At 40.1% G+C, this 20,123-nt stretch overlaps 3 protein-coding genes across 4 annotated transcripts in view; 2 read left to right on the plus strand and 1 right to left on the minus strand.

Annotated features, from left to right (window-relative positions):
- spats2 (spermatogenesis associated serine rich 2) overlaps positions 1–4,792 on the minus strand; it is a 28,463-nt gene extending 23,671 nt beyond the window's left edge. The window contains exons 1-2 of one of the 2 annotated variants that reach the window (XM_079518480.1): positions 4,661–4,792; positions 1,051–1,334 (exon numbers count right to left, since the gene is read on the minus strand). In XM_079518480.1, the coding sequence (XP_079374606.1) occupies positions 1,051–1,075 (25 nt within the window). In that variant the 5' untranslated portion in view covers positions 1,076–1,334; positions 4,661–4,792. Of the gene's footprint in view, positions 1–1,050; positions 1,335–4,614 lie in introns of both variants that reach the window. The other variant, XM_079518481.1, reaches the window with a different exon arrangement.
- A 4,020-nt stretch (positions 4,793–8,812) lies between these two features.
- pym1 (PYM homolog 1, exon junction complex associated factor) lies at positions 8,813–11,577 on the plus strand. The gene is made up of 3 exons (XM_079518621.1): positions 8,813–8,959; positions 9,709–9,802; positions 10,090–11,577. Exons 1-3 carry the CDS (start codon positions 8,923–8,925, stop codon positions 10,613–10,615), a joined length of 657 nt encoding a protein of 218 aa, XP_079374747.1. The 5' UTR covers positions 8,813–8,922; the 3' UTR covers positions 10,616–11,577.
- A 2,820-nt stretch (positions 11,578–14,397) lies between these two features.
- LOC306932983 (matrix metalloproteinase-19-like) lies at positions 14,398–19,958 on the plus strand (the record flags this gene model as incomplete). The annotated part of the gene is made up of 8 exons (XM_079514953.1): positions 14,398–14,420; positions 16,648–16,778; positions 17,447–17,659; positions 18,060–18,305; positions 18,422–18,520; positions 18,970–19,134; positions 19,502–19,629; positions 19,728–19,958. 8 exons carry the CDS (start codon positions 14,398–14,400, stop codon positions 19,956–19,958), a joined length of 1,236 nt encoding a protein of 411 aa, XP_079371079.1.
- Between the last annotated feature and the right edge of the window lie 165 nt (positions 19,959–20,123).

The following is a 20,123-nucleotide window of genomic DNA, read 5'->3' on the forward strand; positions in this document are numbered from 1 at the left end:
ATGGCTAAACCTGCTATAACAAATGTTTTACAAAAGGTGACCCCATACACTGAAAAATCAGAATATGCATATGAATTGTTTGTATGAGATCACTTCCAACCTAACTTTATTAGTCAAGACCAAGACGCAATTAACCTAAAAGTGGCCTTTGCACAGCCACAGCCCCTTGCAATATTTGCCAAAACATTATGTTGAGGAGTTCAGGAAAGAGAGTAGTGCAGTAGTGCAGTGTAAGTGGGGGGCTGAGACTGGGGCCGAGTATGGGCTGAGATTAAGAAACATGGAAATAAGTAATTTGTTTACAGGTGGCCTCTGGATGGTAGGGGTGGGACGACCCACTTACGTCCGTTTCGAAGCAATATCTAGGGTGCCAATTCGATTTATATCTTTAATTATATAGCGATTAGATATTGCAATTTATCTGATAGCTGATCTACAACTACAAGCTAATAAAAACACCTTTATCATAGGCCTCATCTCTATCACATTTGAATGGGTAATAATGACCAATAGTGTACAACATAACGTTAATATATAACAACTCTGCCATTATTGGCTTTATGCATCAGAGAAATGAAATTATAAATCCATTCAAACTCGTGTCAATGAGATCAGAAGCAGCCTAGTTACACCCACAATAGAACATGTGGCATGCATGACCAAAAAAGATCATTGCAGGACACTTCTCAATAATGAACAAAAAAGAAAAAGAAAACCTACTGTAACTGAAATTAAAGAGTAGAGAAGAGTTAACTAATAGTAAACATGGAGTTATTGTAAATGTGGTTCATCCAGATGCATGAATGTATTATGATGACACATTACTCCACAATCCGACATTAGCTCATCCGCCTGCGAAGCCACGTTTACACACACGTACGCATGTGAAATGACTTAAGGATATGAACTACTTGGGAATTAGGTCTCTTCTTGCCTGCTGGCCTGTCAGCAAATATTTGATACTTAGTGGCTAAAAATACACCGTAGTACTAGTGACTGTACAAAAATCAAACAGTACATTTTAATAATCCTGATGCAGAAAATACATACCATTGTGGCTGTTTTTCTTTGCCATGTTGGGAAAACTCTTACTCCACACTACGTTAACCAATAAATGGTTTGTTGTATAGATTCTCAAGTCAAGAATGATAAATAGCCCTTCAGGTATTCCGTTTACTCAGATAAAGAGGCAGGATGGTTGGAGTTGGTCGTCTTCTCTTCGACTGGAGGCCAAGCGTGGCTGACAGCTGGCAAGAGAAGGTTGGAAGATCAGGTCTCCTCTCCAGGCTACGATTCAACTTCTCTTCTCAGTTCTACACAAAGTTGATCCAATTCTGGGGGAAGAGTGCAAGAGCAGACACAAATGTAGCCTATGAAGTAGCGATCACAAAATGTTTCACATCTGGATAAATGTTATACCAAAGTTTCAATTTTTACTATATTAATAATTAATAAAAGAAAATAGCAAATAAAATGAGATTATACAAGGGTCTTAGGTTTTATATTAGGTATAACGGTTCTAATCTATAATAAGCATAAGCAATAAGTATTTTACAGTAGTCATTTTTTATTTCAAAACGTTAAAATGATAACGATGCACATCCACAAACATCCATTTCCTTTGGCCATAAAACAGAATGAAAAACAGACTTCAATAAATTAAGTCTTTCTGGCGCACCATTGTGGAAAAGCTGCACTCAATATTGCCTTTGATCACACATTTCAAAGTAAGTTGGCCTCCATTAGTACATTGTAACATATTTGATTGATGGCCGAGTCTGATATGGTTGTGGGCATTGATGATGTGGTCTAATGGTGTAATGGGCATTGATGACAGGGTCTAATTGGTAGGCACTGAAGTTCCACTGAGCTCACACATGGTGAATCAACCAGGAAATGTTATGACTGGGAATTTCCTCACTCAACAGGATTTGACATCCTAGAAAAACACTTCAAAATGCCATTAGTAAGTTCTTGAGTACTAAATTAATTTAGTACTACTTGTATAAATTAAGCAGAAGCTTATAGTTGGAGTGCTATAGGCCAATTCCCTACTAAATATGATCAAGTCACTCGGTTGGGCTTATAGCCCTATATATTTATATAGCGCCTTTATCCAAGGTGCTTTACATACATAGATTGTGCATTACATTCACCCATTTCCTATACAGATGGCGGCGGAAGCCATGCAAGGCACCAACCTGCACATCGGGAGCAATTAGGGGTTCAGCGTCTTGTTCAAGGACACCAACTATGGGGGAGCCCGGGATCAAACTGGTAACGTAACCTCACGGTTCCCATCCAGCTGCTCTACCGGCCACTCTACACCTGAGACACTGCTGCGCCCACACAGGCAGACATCCTCACACATTGTTACCACATTGGGTGGTCTGGTCTAGAAGTTTTAAGACGAATGCAAAACAGAAAGTGCCAGAACCATGACACCGTCTGTAAGATATACATCTTACATATATCTATACCATCGAACCTGCAAAATGATATCTAGGAAAGGGGGCAGTGGAGTGGTGAAGACTGAAGAGAATTTGAACAGTTGCAATCTAATAATTTGTTACACTAGTTAGTTACAACAGGCTGTAACCTGTAAGTTACATCCCATTGTCCCAGTTTAGCCTACATATATGAATTTGAGCGATTTTGAGCTCGACAGAACAACCTTGCTGTTGTCATACCAATATGAAGGAAAGGGCTGCCTTCTTTGATCATAATAGCAGCACAAATTCACATGATACAACATGACAATCTTCCACAGAATCCACCCTACAAATTTTGTTTGTGCGCTCAGCTTTTACTGCCAACAGCTGCTTTGTCCAAATCAGATTTAATTACGGCCCTTCTTGTCCCCTCAGCGCTTGCCTTCAAGGCTACCGTTAAGCAAACCAGGTTTCTCTTTCTAAACCAGGAGCTTGGGAAAAGGAAACGTAAACTTTGTAAATCCACACCCCCGTCATTATGTGTTCACATGCCACAGTCCTGTATTACGTGCCACCAACCACACCACACCTTTGTAGACGTCAAGCGCACATAAAGCACAGTCAACAAGTGACACTGGACGGGGTAATCATGCAATGACTCGGACACATTATTATGTTTATCAAGAGGGATGGTGCTCAAATCTTCAAGAACACTTAGTGCACTTGATGTTGACTTGATTAACACAAACTGCTACCATACAAGAACATTTGAAGACAGCAAATTAAACAACAGATGTAAAATGTCTAGTTGACAGAAATGGGAGAGTAGTTCCACTGTCCTGAATGACATAACTAGTCTGAAAACCTATGGTACGTCACTTGACTAAATATAGCATACACCATACTTCTTTGAAGGCTTATCATTACTTTAGATATCTATCGTTATGACGTAAAGGTTCAAGTGGTTATTAATACTAGACTATTTACAATCATTCTAAATGCAGATACAAGGAATGCAGATAATTTATTCACCAACATTCAGGAAATTCACATTTCTTTCTAGAAGATTGATTGCTTTAATACTTTAATAGTTTGTGAATAGTACAGTGGTACGATTATACAATGGGCTTCTTTTCCATTGTGATCCTGTGCATTCAATTAATTGAGAATGATTATTATTATCATTATGATTGTTGTTGATGTTATCATTGTCATCCTATTAGAGTCTGACCGAGTTGCAGCATCCTGCTATGCATTTCACATTTTGCTCTCCATTTTCCATGACACTAAAAAAATCAAAAATCAAACCAAAGGAATGATGTTGCTGGATCCTTCACACCACCAGGCTTAGCTAATGTACCATATAAGTATTTTACGGGTAACTAGGTTCAATGTTGTGTTTCATTAAACTAAGGCACAGATGTAAGATGTACTACATTCTAATAAAAGATACAAAACCAGTTGCCACCTACATATCATTTCAGAACTTGCAGGCTATATGCCAGCTAACGCCACAACTTAAAGTTAAGATGCATTCAAATCGATTCTGATACGGATTGATGATATTATTAATTATAAGACCAATTGCACCAGTGAAATAAACATGAATGGAAAATTAGGGAGAATACAAGTTAAAGTGTGCCATGGTGGGTCGAACTTGGGATACAGTCCATCAACAGATTTTAAGACCTGTCGCATAACTTCAGATAATTTCTAAACATTTAAATGTGAATGCAATTAAATGCATTCACATTGCCATGTTCACAGTTTTGAGACTGTTCCAGGACCTGCAAGACACCCTGGTAAAAGGGAACCAAGGGCTTGAAGGGCTTCGTCTTTCATTCCCATAGGCAGCTCATTCGCATAATTTTGGCTGCAGCTCTGGAGGCTGGGGGTTTTGCTGCTTGCTAAACGTTTTCTCACTAAAATGACTGACCACCATTTTGTAGGATTTAGACTTGTACACATGATTTTCAAAACAACAACCACGGCAGCAACTATGTTATTTCACCACGCACAAGACATTTTTTCCGAAAATCTGCTCTGCGCAGCATCAGCTACTAGCATAGCAGCAAACTGGCTAAACGCTTCTTATTATTCAATGTAACGCTAGCAACGCGGCTAACTAACGTTACGCGCTAACTTTGGCTTTGTGAGCTATCAAGCAATAAAATGCGTTTACCTTGGATATTTCTGATGCTCCGTGCTAAAGCAAAGCAGTGTTTTACCTGTGAGCCAAGAGCTGCAGCAGCGTCTTCTCTCTCGGGCTGTGATGTTCTGACGTTAAAACGTCTCTGCAATATTTTCCTCAGTAGACACCTCACGGGTTGCCAGGTCTGACAGCAAAACCCCCGTTTTTTAATGGTTCTAGATTATTACTTCTCTGCTGCAGGCAGGAGTTGTATTGTTTGTCATGATAATAAATTATAATTTTGTTTTGAATACGCCTTTTTTGTGATTTATTGCTATCACCTCGTTTCTCACTCGTATTTTGGAGGTGTTTTGACAGTTATGAAGGTGAAATGAAGGTTTATTTTATTTTATTATTATTTTAATAATATCGACACAGTCAGTAACATGTAAAGGAATAAAATGAATTGAACTGAAGTGAACAAATGGTATTTTTGCTGACTGGCAAGAGAGAGAGAGAGAGAGATCAAATGGAATGCCACCTGCTTTTTATAGCTCTGTTTACACCTTTATTGTATTCCTATTTATTATATTCAATATGTATTTGTACATACATTGTTGCATCTTGATTGTTTTGTTCCACGTTTGCTTTGGCAATGTAAACATGTTTTCTCATGCCAATGAAGCTCCTTTGAATTTAAATTGAATTTAATCAGAGAAAGAGAGAGATTAGAGAAAGAGAGATCAGAGAGAAAGAGAGAGAGAGAGACACACCGTCTCCACACCTGAGCGCAAAACTTTCTTAAGCTGCGCACTTCTTAAGCTGCGCGCAGCTTAAAGCTTGAGTTTTTAGACAGCTGGTGGATGGAAAAGAAGCTCCACCTCCGCTGAAGACTTGAGCGGAGGAGAGCGTTTCCGGGAATCTGGCCGTCGCGCAAGAATTCAGCGGAGGCGGAGCTTAATTTCCATCCACCAGCTGTCTAAAAACTCAAGCTTTAAGCTACGCGCAGCCGAGAACGTGCGCAGCTCTTTTGATGGTGTGGCAGCGGCTAGAGAGTGTGTGTGTGTGTGTGTGTGTGTGTGTGTGTGTGTGTGTGTGTGTGTGTGTGTGTGTGTGTGTGTGTGTGTGTGTGTGTGTGTGTGTGTGTGTGTGTGTGTGTGTGTGTGTGTGTGTGTGTGTGTGTGTGTGTGTGTGTGTGTGTGTGTGCGTGCGTGTGCGTGCGCGTGCGTGCGTGCGTAGGCCTGAGATGAGAAAAGTTTTTTACGGGGGCCAGTTTCGAATTGCAGCCGTCCGTAGGTGGCCTTTGAGAGCGGTTTTGAAGGAGTCAAGGGATTCGCATGTCTTAATGACTGTTGGTAGGGCGTTCCACATTTTGGTGGCATAGGAGCGAAAATAATTTAGTCCCTTGTTTGTGCCGAATCTGGGTTGTACATGGTTCGTTGCACTCCCTGGAAGTATCTAGACAGGTACATGGGTATCTTGGTGGAGTATCGAATATTGTGGACCAGACCCATTGCAAGATGCTGTACTCTCGTACAAGGTCATTGACCCTAAGCCATTCCAGTCTGTCAAAGTGGGCAGGGGTGAGGTGGGTTCGGGGGGTGAGGCCAAGTAGGAGCCTGACCAGTTTGTTTTGGGAAGTCTGGAGCCTAGTTTTAAGGGCCTTTGAGGTGCTGTGGTACCAGGAGGTGCATGCATAGTCAAAGAAACCTTGTACGAGGGCTCCTGTTAAGGTCTTCAAGGTGTTTTTGTTGACCAGTGAGGAGATCCTGTAAAGGAATCTTGTTCTTTGGTTGACTTTTTTTGATTACGTTAGTGGCCATTTTATCACCGGAAAGATTAGCCTCCAGGATGGAACCTAGGTAGGTAATTTCATCTTTACGTGTGATAACATTGTCACCCACTCTAACCAAGAAGCCATTTGCCTTGCTGAGATTACATGGCATTGAATAATTAAATTCGTTTTGGTTGATTAACCCGATCAACTTGTGTAGAATTGGTTGATATAATTTCAAGGTAGTGTAGCAATATTATGTAATTATTATATGTTATACACGGCAAGTTGTATGGAGAAGATTTTAAAATTGTTGCCACTGCAAAAAAAAAGGAAATCAAAACACCGGTGAGAAACTATGTGAACCTGGCAACCCAAATCCACGTCGTCATTTCCGAGGTCCAAGGAATCAATGTAGGTGCGCATGTTTTGCTGCCCGCGGCAGCCCGGCGGTCATGTACACACTATGATGGTACACACAACTGCTCATCATTTGTCATCGACTTTATGAATGTATTAACGTTTCTAAACTCGCATGATTATTCTGCATATTCGTCATTATGTTGCCATGACACAATGTTTGCGTGAAGAGAAAGCTTTTCAATAAACACTGAACTGTGTGCCCCGAATCTACTGTACATGAAGGAGGGTGGAAAATCAATTTAGGGCTGAAGAACGACGTCACCAACTGGCTACAATATACATACCAAGTTTAAGTCAATGACGTCACAATTAACCAGGAAGTGTGGTGTGAGTAGCCTCTTGTAGTTTCAGCCAGGCTTTAGTTTGCCTCTTGCCTGGTTGAAACTACCTTAGGCCTATAACTCTATGGAAACTACCACCGATACATTTCTGAAATTTCACCTCCAAAAAAATCTATCATTTTTTAAAACAGTTTTGAAAAATGCAGTGGCCAATCTGGCCATAGCAAAATGAACAGAGAGCGATGACACCTGGGAAAGGGAAACAGATTGTCCCCAGTTCGGTTCACCCCTGTCCCATGTACTGAGCAAGACGGATAAGGGCTCATATATAGTTAGGATGGGTTCAATGCAGAGGACAATTTTGGCATATACCTGGTAGGAGGGGCCCGGACAGGAGTCAACCCAGAGAGCCTAGCCCTTCCACGCGCCAGAATTTGGTTCTCCCAGTCCCGGCAGAGTAGTTCCGGAGCAACGGATTGTGTGGCCTTGCTCATTCCCTGATGGACTGATCGAGGGTAGCTACTGGGACGTATGTCGGGATTTGATCAACCCCGGCTGGGTCGCCTGAGTGAGGGGTATGATGTTGGTAGATCCGAAACCCCGTTGACCTCAGGATACATCAATGAGGATACGTCCCAGGTGCATCCATGCAATGTATTTTTTAGATGTGCATTTGACGTGGGGGCCCCCAAGGGCCGCTGTGACAGATCTGATATCAGTGCTGACGGAGGGACCCATCGACCGCACCACCCATTAGGCAATTTTAATATAAGGAAGGATGTGCAAATGTACTGTGACAAACAAATACCCCAGAAGTGGGGTCCATATAATAATAATAATAATAATAATAATAATAATAATAATAATAATAATTAATAATAATGAATAATTAATAATAATAATTATTTGTATTATTATTATTAGTAGTAGTAGTATAGTTACTTACTTACTGTATCCTCTTCATCCCGGTTGGTATGGGGCATAAAGCCGCAATCATACACTGCTACTGAATCCTGTCTCGTGATTTGGCCTGCGCTTCGTAGCAGTTGAGACGAATAACAGTGTAAGTCCATAATTTTCTTCTGACCCCTCCCGAAAAGGCCTATCTGTCCTGAACCCTTATATATAATTTATACATTATGGATAATCAGTGTGGACTGTTATTTGTCTCAACTGCAATGAATGGATAAAGAAAGGAGTGTTTTTGTGCATAACTAATGCCTGGAAGGGATTCAGCATCATGAAAACCCCCTAGTTTGACACGTCACATGCTACTTAAAGCATGATGGAATTTAGATTTTGTTTTTCCTTATAGGTTGTTAATGGTATGTTCACATATTATGCCAATAGCACCCGGCAGTTTCTACATGCTGGGGACCCATACTCAACATTTCTAACGTAAACCTTTGGTGTACTCAACATGCCTGGGTTCACAATTCACATTCTGGCAAGTGGACTAATATGGCTCATACTGTCGTACAGTCAAAAATGTGTGAGAAGTAGTGTGTCAAAATAAGCATCTACTCTGTTAAAAAGTTTATGGGGGGGACCCGCCACTTGCAGTCCCCACTCTAGCTGTCCCCCCCCCCCCCCCACCCCACCCCCCTCTCCTGGAAAATCTCCTGCATTCTCACAGTCCAATGTTGACAGCCATAACTTAAAGCATCAGTGACACATTGTGAGCTTGTATTTCTGCTATTTTCAATATTTTTTCAAATAGGGCTTTAGATAATTCATTCATAATCCAAAATATTTCTCGATCTGAAAAAAATGTGCAACTCTATGGGACATCACTGTCGCATCCTTGGCATCTTCATATTCCCAACCCAGTGGTCCTGACTGTGTGGAGGAGCAGCAGCAGTAGCAGCACGTTCAACCAAAATGGCGACCCCCTATGTTCAAGATGAGTCTGGCGAGGGTGAGAATTCTGCCGCCGCTTTGTTTATATTGAATGTTGTTGTTGATGATCAAAGGTTCTGTTTCGGAAACGTCACATTTAACTATTAGATTGCAGCCAAATTTTGGATTATTGTGCAATATGTGACTACAACGTTAATAACAGTACAGTGTGGAATGACATGCTAAGTTGCTAAACGTTAGCTAATGTTAGCATCATCTTTAGTGAGACAGTGGCTTAAACTTTAAAAGTCCTCTATAATCATACTTTATTTCTCTGCATATTAAATTACTATACTAGTTATACAAGCATACCTGACCTGACCGCTGAAAGAGAACAGCATATGTCATTATTACAATTCTATTGTTATTCGTCCATTTCCCATTTATATGTATGTATATTTTCATTGTTTTGCTGCACGCCATAACCCATGGGAGGTGCAACCCTTAACTGTACCCTCTATTGCTAATTTATACATACATTTCCCCCCCTCTCTCTCTCTCTGTCTAACATTCTATTATAAATGCTACTGTATCCTAATCTGCGTGACATAATATCATGTGACATAATATCTGAATAGACTCTTACAGTCCAACAATATTGTTCTGTTGAACACTTATAGGTGTGTGTGTGTGTGTGTGTGTGTGTGTGTGTGTGTGTGTGTGTGTGTGTGTGTGTGTGTGTGTGTGTGTGTGTGTGTGTGTGTGTCCAGGTACATAATTGTCATTGGAAAATTGTTGCAAGTAATATAAATATATTTTTCTTTGCAGGGAAATTCATAGCTGCTACGCAGCGACCGGATGGAACCTGGCGGAAACCGCGGAAGGTGAAGGACGGTTACACCCCTCAGGAAGAGGTCCCTGTGTAAGTTCAATTATTACATTTTCATGTTTTTCATGTACTGTACGGGGCTGACTCCACAGAGAATTTGGCTGCCAGAACCGAAATGAACTAGAATATAGTTCATAGAATCATCAATGTCATCAAAGTGTTTTACCAAACAAATTAATTAATTAATCTAGAGGATGAGCCACTGAAGTGCAGTGTCGACTGTCGAGTGAGATATCGTTTGGATTAGAGTGGTTCTCCAGAATCCGCGCAGTCAGCACTAACTAGCTAACACAGCTTCCTCTGTGCGTCTCCTTTTTTAGATACGAGAACAAGTTTGTGAAGTTTTTCAAGAGCAAGCCAGACCTCCCGCCGGGCATGAGCCCAGACGACGCCGAACAGTCCAAGAAGCCGCAGAAGATCCCTGGCGACGGTGGCGATACGGCAGGACTGTCCAAGACGGCCAAACGTAACATGAAGCGCAAGGAGAAACGAAAGCAGCAGGGCGGCTGCAGCGGTGGTCAGGAGGAGAGCGACACCGACGCTGTGGAGTCGCTGAGAGATGCAGTCGAGAATGCATCGATTTCAGAGGGTGATGATTCTTCGCAGACCACAGCAGCGCAGCCTGTCGTCGCCAGGACACCCGCCCGCACCGATCCCGCGCCGCCCGATGCCACTGAAAAGGCCAAGAAGATAAAAAACATCAAAAAGAAGCTGCGACAAGTGGAGGAGCTACAGCAGAAAATGGACTCTGGGGAAATCAAGCAGCCGACCAAGGATCAGTTGGAAAAGTTGGGGCGCGCCGACGACTTACTGGAGGAACTGAGGGAGCTGGAGGCGGAATCTTGAAACGGACAAACGGTTGAAAACATTAACTAAAAAACACAGAATAAAAACAGACTTTGAGATCTTGGCGTCTTTTGGAACATGTGGTGTCTGTATCTTGTCCCCACTACTCAACATGAACCCTGAACACACTACTACACAGTAAAATCCTCTGTGCTAATTTATCCATTTGTAACTCTTGAGAGTGCACTTATAGAGGGTATGCGCGTGACATCATCATCATAACAGGAAGTTATGCGGGAATGCGTACTGAGTGGCAAAAAACTACTTTCTGGCCTTGACACCCCATACATCCAAACAGAAAAGTCCTATTTCATTGCATGAAATGACTTTAAACGACATTAAATTCACTTTGTCATGCCACTCGATCTGCCATTCACTATATGCATGTGCATACCCTCTATTGGGTTAGATTAACACAGTTGTTTTCTCCAGCAGTGGTTGACAAAGACCTGGCAACCCGCTGGCATGATCCTCCAGGCAGGCGAGAGCTATAGGAATCCTGCTCATTTGTTTGGATTGGCCACATACTCCTTGTTATATTCATCCATAGTTACGGTTTATTTTAAAACCACTTCTTATTGTATTGCTTATTTTCTTACAACTTTTTTGAACCTTTAAAAAAACCGAAAACAAAGGAATATTAATTCCACCCGAAAAACAGATAATATTGTATCAATGCAGCTGTTTTGAATTGGTTGGTTGAAAGAGGAGCTGTCAGTCATTCTCATTTGGCTGGACAATATATCGATCATCGATGATATTAGACTAGTTATTCCCTGCCCTGGTTTTAATCACATAGTCCTGTTTTATAGTATTGAAAACCCCAACATTCTAAAACGGCAAAAAGGCCCATCTACAAGCTTGTAGATCAGCTATTTGTGCTATTTAAAAAAAAATTATATCCGCCCAGCCCTAATGTCCACCTATTGGAAAGATTATTTGAATTGCACCTAGAGTGAACTTTTGTGACAAATACCCGCTGTTACTGATGACACTTTGCCGCAACGTCACCTGTTCATTTCTGATGTACTGTAACTGACAAAACAGGATTTCTCACAAATGTAGTTAACCTACGTGCTTTTTACAATGTACAGTAAAGTCCTCAGTGTTAATTTAACGCTGCAAATGTAACCAAATTGAATGTCCATTTGGTTACATTTATACCAGGGTTTCCGCTAGGGATTTTCCTGGCCGGCCAACGTGAACAACATTTTATTAAAGGGGCATTCCACTCATTTTCAACATTTTACTATGTCATTAATATACCTTAGAGCTGTTGTGTGGAAATAATTAAAAAGTTCCCCCATTCTGTGTTTCCTAAAACTGGAGATCTGAAAAAAATCATTAACATGGTGAAACACATCTTGATGATGTCATCAAGATGTATTTCACCATGTTAATGATTTTTTTCATACTTACAGTTCTAGGAAACACAGAATGGGGGAACTTTTTAATTATTTCCACACAACAGCTTTAAGGTATATTAATGACATAGTAAAATGTTGAAAATGAGTGGAATGCCCCTTTAATATTTATAATTTAACTCAGACAGACAAACAAACGTGATGTTTGTTTGTTTATGTGTGTGACCTCCATCCAAATAGCCTAATAATTAATTGTAGCTATTAATAATTATAATATTGTGGAGCATGGCAGCTGGCCAATGTGGCTGGTGATCATTTTATTTATCGGTCACAAACGGGATACAAATGGATAAATTAAAACTGAGGTCAATTCTAGTGGCTGTGGCATAATAAAAATGAAAGTCTTAGGAATTCCAGTTTTTCATGGATGGTCAAGTAGGGGTAAAATGATGAATTGGTTACTCGAAGGACACGAAATGAATAAAACACAATTGTAGTCATTAAATGATGGGTTTCGTTGTGTCATGTAAACGATTTCAATATGTGCTATTTATAACTGTGAATACTGAATATGTTCCTTCCACATTATGACATGAAATGTTAGGGTTTTTTTTTTTACTTCTGGGTAAACAGTATTAAGCAATTTCATTTTTCTTTTTGGGATTTGAAGACTTGTGATGTACCATACCATACTTTTGTACTTTATTACCTTCAATGTCAGTTTATGGTCTAAAGTAATCAATTACATTAATTGGAAAAAAAATAATGTAAACAATTAAATTATCTTGAAAATAATTCTTAGTTGCAGCCATAAATGCAAGGTGCATATGCTTATGCATACATACTAAAACATCTCTTCACCTTCAAACCCTTTGAATGATTAACAGAATCAATATACCATTATCCCTTCCCTGCGTGGTCCTAAGCTGAAGAATGTACCAGAAATTAATTATAATTTACCAGAATTATGGCACTTACCATAAAATATTGGCATACTCAGGTTGAGGTCACTGTAATTGTAATTAAACTTTTCTTTTCCAGCACTTTCTCCCCAAATGGCTCAATTTATTTGCTATTGAAATAGTGCTTGTGGTGGAATATATATTACTATATATACTATCTAAACGTTAGCAGATGCACTTTATAATTGTCTCCGCCAGGCCAAAGGTGTCGCCCCTGTCCGTGTGTCTGTCCATTTTTCCGCCTGTCTCTATTCCTGTGACGTGAGCAGCTAATCTCTGGTACCATTGTACCGATCAGTGTGAAACTGCATATACAGTATACTCCCTGGAGGTCAGGGCAGAACATCTGTTTTGACAGGGTTTAAAGTCGGCTCTGCAGGACAGTCAAGTTCTGCCTTACTGATCAACAAACTAAATTATTTATCTATGATGGGGTGGGTGGGGATTATAAACTAAACTGTTGCCAGACTTGCCACAAAACTGGAAGCTCACAAGAATGTCTAGAATGCCATTGTATCTGTAGCATGAATTGTTCCATTCACTGGAACACACTAATAAGAAACACAAATGCCTCATATACTTAGTTACTCACAAAAATACCTGATCTACAAGCTTGAGCTAGTATACAGTATCTGCTATACTAGCTCAAGGCACCAGCACATAACTATACTAGAGCAAACATTCAGTGAAAATAGATTGACAAGCTCACAACGCTACGCATTGTGAAGTTGTAAGTCAGCTACTTTCGGTTAAGTAATTTTGTGTAGAGGGGGGGAAATAGTTGCCTAGTAGTAGACCCCTAGCTGACTCGTCAATGAAGTACAATTATGGGTCATATAGTCTGTATTGTATCAACATTTTGAGTTCACACAAATGCAAGAGTCTCTTCCTTCCTGTCTGTCGTCTCACGTTTACCCGCAATATAAACTGACATTACATAGGCAGGTTTACACGCAATACACTGACAGAACATAGGAGGGGCCTTTCTGCCCACATGCAGGAGACAAACAATTTGTAGCAATGGTTACATTGTTTTTCATGAACAAGATCATAGTCCATACACACTGTAATTTACTCTAGTCTTAGAGGAAGTGTGGCAAGTTGTTTTGCTCAAGGAATACTTGCAATAACCATAAATTCATACTCAAGGTTATAAATATTTTCATTGAGAAATATGTTTTGGGGATCTTTGACAAACAAGAATCTTCACTGTGTTAACAGACAACTATTGAGAAACAATAAATATACACTTTGTTGACAGGGGTCCCAGTCTTTTTGCCCTTGTCGCAAAGTGGTAGTGGTGGTAGGAGTGTAGATAGGCACCAAGTCAGTAAAAACAGTGTAAAAACAAAAAAATTGAGGCAAGCTAGGAGGAAAATATGACAATAAAAAGTGGAGAAAAAAACAAACAACTTAAATGAATGGGAGGTAAATTGTCAACTGTCAACCTCTCCGCATGGCAGACGACACTATGCTTAGGTTAGGTTAGGGTTAGGCATAGTCTATTGTTAGGCTATAGGTTCCCCAACTACATAGCTAGGCTTCAACAGGCCATATGGCACTCCCTCATAACAGCATTCCTGTACAAACATAACATATATTTCAATATGAATGTGTACTGATCAACTTAAGGATTTGGGGAAATGTGTCTGTTAAGAGGCTGCTCTGTGACAACCCTCTGTTCCACCAAATGTCTTTGCAGAAAATAGCCGATTAGCTATTTTCTAATTTGGCCAAATGTTCACCCAAGAATATAGGTATTCTAGGGTTCAAGTGGTTATATTTATTTTAAGTAGTTCACTATTTATTTATTTTTGTGGCTTTTCGTCTTTATTTAATTTTTTTATGGAGGGACAGACAGTAGGCTGACAGGAAATAGGGAGAGAGATGGGGAAGACATGCAGTAAAGGCTGTCGGGATCGGGAGTCGAACCCACGGCACACTGCCAGACTGGATTGCCAGCCAAGGTGCCTGGACCACTGAGCCATGGCCCAGGCCAAGTAGTTCACTATTACATGAAATGTGGAGGAGACCATGCATTTGAAGTCTTTGAAACTAAACAGCAACACTTCTTAAAATTGGTAATCCCCAAGAGGTATAATTCTGAATGTTAGTCAGTGCACAGAAGGCGTTCCTCTCCCGACAGTCTAAATTATGTTCTGGTCTCATGCAACTGTAGAGTACAATGCATTCCTTCTGGTTCTATTGTGTGGTTTATGACTGTGCTTTAGCAGTGGTGATGGTATAAGAACTGGATGAGGACATGTACTGTAGGAACTAATGTGGAGAACATGGACCTGGATGGATGACCCACGATTAGACAGACCTCTCAGTGTGTGTTTAACTGAGACAAAGGCTTCTCAATAATGGAAAGATATCAGCATCCCCGAATGGAATATAAAATTAAATATGTGATGCTTCTTGTATTGGCGACAACAGCACCATCTGCTGCCTTGAGCAGAGAAGAAATCACAGAAGCTTTGGTAAGAAAACGCTTTGCCTCACAACAACTGAACAAAAAATATTATGATACTGAAATCTGGTTTTCTTAATTCACTGGACTGACCTGCAGTGGTGTAATAATTACCACAAAAAACATGGTCAAATAAAGATATTATGGATCATTTAGTTCAGCACCTAGAGAGTTCCATAAATTCCATCTACTATACAGTGGAGGGAATTTATGGAGACGTTTGAAAAATGGCTTATCATTGCATTGGTTAACAATGACATTGCGAGTCAATTGAGTCATCTTGTTTTTGGAAGCAAGAGGTCTTAAATTGTTTCTTAAATTGGGTATTCTTTGGAAAAAAGGGAAAATTTAAACGCATTGGTTTGATGGTTTCTATAGATTGGCTAGCAAAATTGTTTAACAGGAAGCTGTCATTAGTTAGTGATCAGTAAAATAGCTTTATGAATTTACAAACATCATGACTTTTAAATATTCCCTGTAGGTCTATTTGAGAAGTTATGGCTACCTACATATTCCACTGGACTCTAAGAACCAAAAGGTTCCCCGTGAGGACATAGAAGCAGCCCTGAGGTATGATAACTATCTACTATATTTTATTACCTTTCTATATTCACTGTTAGGTATAAGACTGTCTTGTTATCATGATGTTCATCCTTTATCTAGCTTATGTTATGTTCTAACAATCTGAATATTGCACAGTATAAAACTCCATCACATTTGATATGGAGTGTTGAAACACTTTTAAGCTGGCGACGGTGTCCCTATTTTGGGCATGTCATTGTAGGCCAAAATGTTCCGAAAAAATGACACAATGACACAATTTAAATGTATTTCATTATGTGCTGCGAGCTTGTAAATTGGCTATTTTCACTATAGGCCTATTTGTCATAGTACAATGTATGTCAGGCAGAAACCAAATTTCAACGCTTTATGTTTTTTTTGTTTTTTGTCATTAATGGCCTACTTTGTCATACTTTGTCATACAAGAGTGTCAAGAAAAATGTGTTAAAATAGATGATCTACACAAGCTTCTGCATTGTGAGCTTATAGATCAGCTATTTTCACCATTTCTGAAATCATTCATTCCACTTCCATCCCCTGAAGTAATAGTTTTTGACATACAAGGTTTATTATGTTTTGGCACATACTCTTCTAGATCATGATGCCAGAATTAATTGTCATATTTGATTTGATCAACACTATATCTAAACATCCTTCTTCTAAATCTCTCAGAATCCTTCAGAAAGTTAATGACCTTCCCATATCAGGAACGCTGAATGAAGCCACTCTGACAGTGATGAGAAAGCCTCGCTGTGGTATTGAGGACTCTTTCAACAACAAATCCCTCAGATATAGTATGATGGGTGGGTATTTACACAGCACATTGTGTTTTTAATGAATCACTTGTCTTAAACCCTATAATTATATATATATTAGGGATGCACCGAATCCAATCTTGGCCGAAACCGAATACCGAATATAGGAAACCGAAGTTACCGAACACCGAATATGATTAATATTATATATTTTTTCCTACCATTGGTCATGGCCGTACCTTAAAGCTACCTGATTATGGCAAAATACATAATTATGGCAAAACTTTACTTCAATAATAATCACTATTATGGGTCCATAATACATTTATTCAGCACTTTTGAATGCATTAATTGCATACACTATTCTGTGATATATTTTCAGCCTATTGGGGCCGAAACCGAATAGGCCGAAAATGCGTTTTTAGAAATTTTCTGCCGAATATTTTCTGTGGCCGAATAATCGGTGCTAATATATATATATATATATATATATATATATATATATATATACAGTATATAGCTGAGGGAAGTAGGGGTGCTGGAGCACAGCCCCCCCTCGGACAGGAGGGGGAAAATAATATATATATATAATATATATATATATATATAATAAGTTTCTACTATTGGTTTGTGATACATGGATAGACAGAACTCTTCACCGTAGGTACAAACGCTGCACGCACCATATTGAGATTTTATGTGACACGATTTAACAGGCCACTGGCGTAAGAAGATGCTGACCTTCCGCATCTATAATTACACACCTGATTTGGGACAGGCAAAGACCCGCCTGGCCATCCTAACTGCTTTTAGGTACTGGAGTGACGTGTCGCCACTCAGGTTCCAGGAGGTGCATCAGGGAATGGCAGACATCAAAATCTCCTTTCACAGAAAAGATAAAACATGTCCTGTGCCTTTTGATGGGCAAGGTAGGAGCTTTGTTGTTGTTGATCATCAATGTTGCAGCTGGTTAAAGATAGAAATCATTTTAATGACATATACTATACGGTGGGGATCAAACATCTATCATAATGTATTACGGTAGTTGATTTGTAATTTGTATTCATCAAAATCTGTCACTATAGCAACTAATACTCTCAAATAAATAGTAAAAAGTAGAATATTACAGTGTACTGACTACAGCACTTTAGTCAAAGTACTGTAAGTAAGTATTACGCATTCTACCGCTGCAGAATATCTCAATGTTTCTGTGTTGTGATGGGAGATGATAGTTGTTTTATGATTAGGACATGTGATGATGATGATGATGATGATAGTTTATAGATTGTGTGATAATAGTTGTCTTAAAGGAGGTGTGTTGTCTTATAGGACGTGTCCTGGCCCACGCTGAGTCCCCTCAGTCCGGCATCGTACATTTTGATGAAGATGAACTGTGGACAGAAGGGAGGGACTTTGGCTCCAACCTGAGAATCGTAGCCGCCCATGAGATTGGCCACGCTTTGGGTCTGGGCCACTCACAGTACTACGGCGCCCTGATGGCGCCCGTTTACATGGGATACCGTTCCAACCTCAGGCTCCATCCAGATGACATACGAGGCATCCAGGCTTTATATGGTAACATCACAATATGGTAATAAAGGCTACAGTTCTTCTGTTTCAAGTAATACACTATCTATGTAGGCTAATCTGCATGAAACGTTCCCCTCCTTTCTATGTCTGCTCTCTTTTAGGAAAGTCAGCAAAAACTCCCCCATCCAGAAATCTAAGCCCACCGGTGGCTGTCAGACCCCCAGTACCCTGCAAGGCTACTATGGATGCAATTATGCTTGGTACAGTCAGCCTGATCTCACAAATAAAATGACATGCATTAATAATCCATACAATGTCCTCAAACGTTGGACAGCTGCTGACATTATTATGCAGTGAAATCCTCCGTGTTCATAATGTGTACAAATGAGCATCAAACCTATCATCTGTCCAAACAACATGCTATCAAAATAACATTCTTAACATGTGTGGTTGCCCACACATGTTAAGAATGTTATTTTGATAGCATGTTGTTTGGACAGATGATAGGTTTAGATACAGATACAGATACTGTTATGTCTAAGTAGCTATCCAACATACATCTGCATTATGCATAGTACATTTAGCATCTATCAAAATATGGACAACAAGCAGTGACACAAGGAATGAGGAATGCTAGGGGGGTGAGTTCTAGGGGGTAAGGTGGAGTCTGAAGAGGTACATTTTACTTACATATTTCTTTGCCCTACAGGTCCACATCATAAGACATACGTCTTCAGTGGTCAGCATGTGTGGACAGTAACTGACAGAGGTACCACCAGCCCTGTTCCCATCAATGCTCTGTGGAAACAACTTCCTGGAAACATCAATGCAGCCGTTCATTCACAGAGAACGGGCAAATCCTACTTCCTGAAAGGTACGTTGATATTCTCTGACTCTGATTGATGTATATTTGATATCTGCTGCTATTGTTTGTTTGTTTGAACAAGAGAATGCCCAACTTTGCCACAGACTTTATTTTGTGATACTACTGTTACTTAAAAAAGTGGAACCCAATTTGTGGGAATATTGCACAAAACAATTCACCCACTCTTTGGGGTGAACTTGCAATGTGACAATAAACTAAAGTTGAGATGAGTTCATAGCCATGTGACCAATTACTCTTTAACAGTACAGATTGCAATGTAGTGCAGTAAACATAATTGTTTACTGCATTGCATTGTCCCCTGTTAAACACATACTGTATGTGTGTTGAACAGAGGACATGTGTGTGTCTTTGACAGGAGACAAGGTGTGGAGATACACAGACTTCAAACTAGACTACAGCTTCCCCAAACTCCTGACCAGTATTCCTGCTAATGTCGATGCAGCCCTATACTCCAGCAAGAACAAAAAATTGATCTTTATCAAAGTATGTCATGAAAATAGCAGTTGTTTTCAACGTACCCTACGTGCTATTTGTTGTTTTTGCAATGGGAAGTTTACTCACTTCATCTGTGCCTATTTCAGGGCAGTGGGTACTGGCAGTGGGATGAACTTGGACCAACAGACTTCAGCGTCTACCCGAAACCCACTGGGCAGCTATTCCATAGCATACCCAGCAGTCCAGATGCTGCGGTCACGTGGACAAATGGCCATATATACATGTTCAAAGGTAGCCAGTACTGGCGTGTAAACAAAAACCATCAAACAGTGGAGAAAGCCTCCCCTCTCACACACTGGATGCAATGTAATAACTAGGCCACTAGAGGCCGCTTCAGGCCCATGATTCTAACTTCAAAACCTAAACAAGTTATGCCACACAGGAGGACAGGGAGTCCCTGTCCTCCTTTGTGGCATAAATTGTTTAGGTTTTGAGCACCACTGTTCACTTAAGTTGTGCTGGAAGCAAGGCAAAATTAGTTA

Source organism: Electrona antarctica (assembly GCF_951216825.1).
Source record: "Electrona antarctica genome assembly, chromosome: 2".
NCBI classification, from domain to species: domain Eukaryota; kingdom Metazoa; phylum Chordata; class Actinopteri; order Myctophiformes; family Myctophidae; genus Electrona; species Electrona antarctica.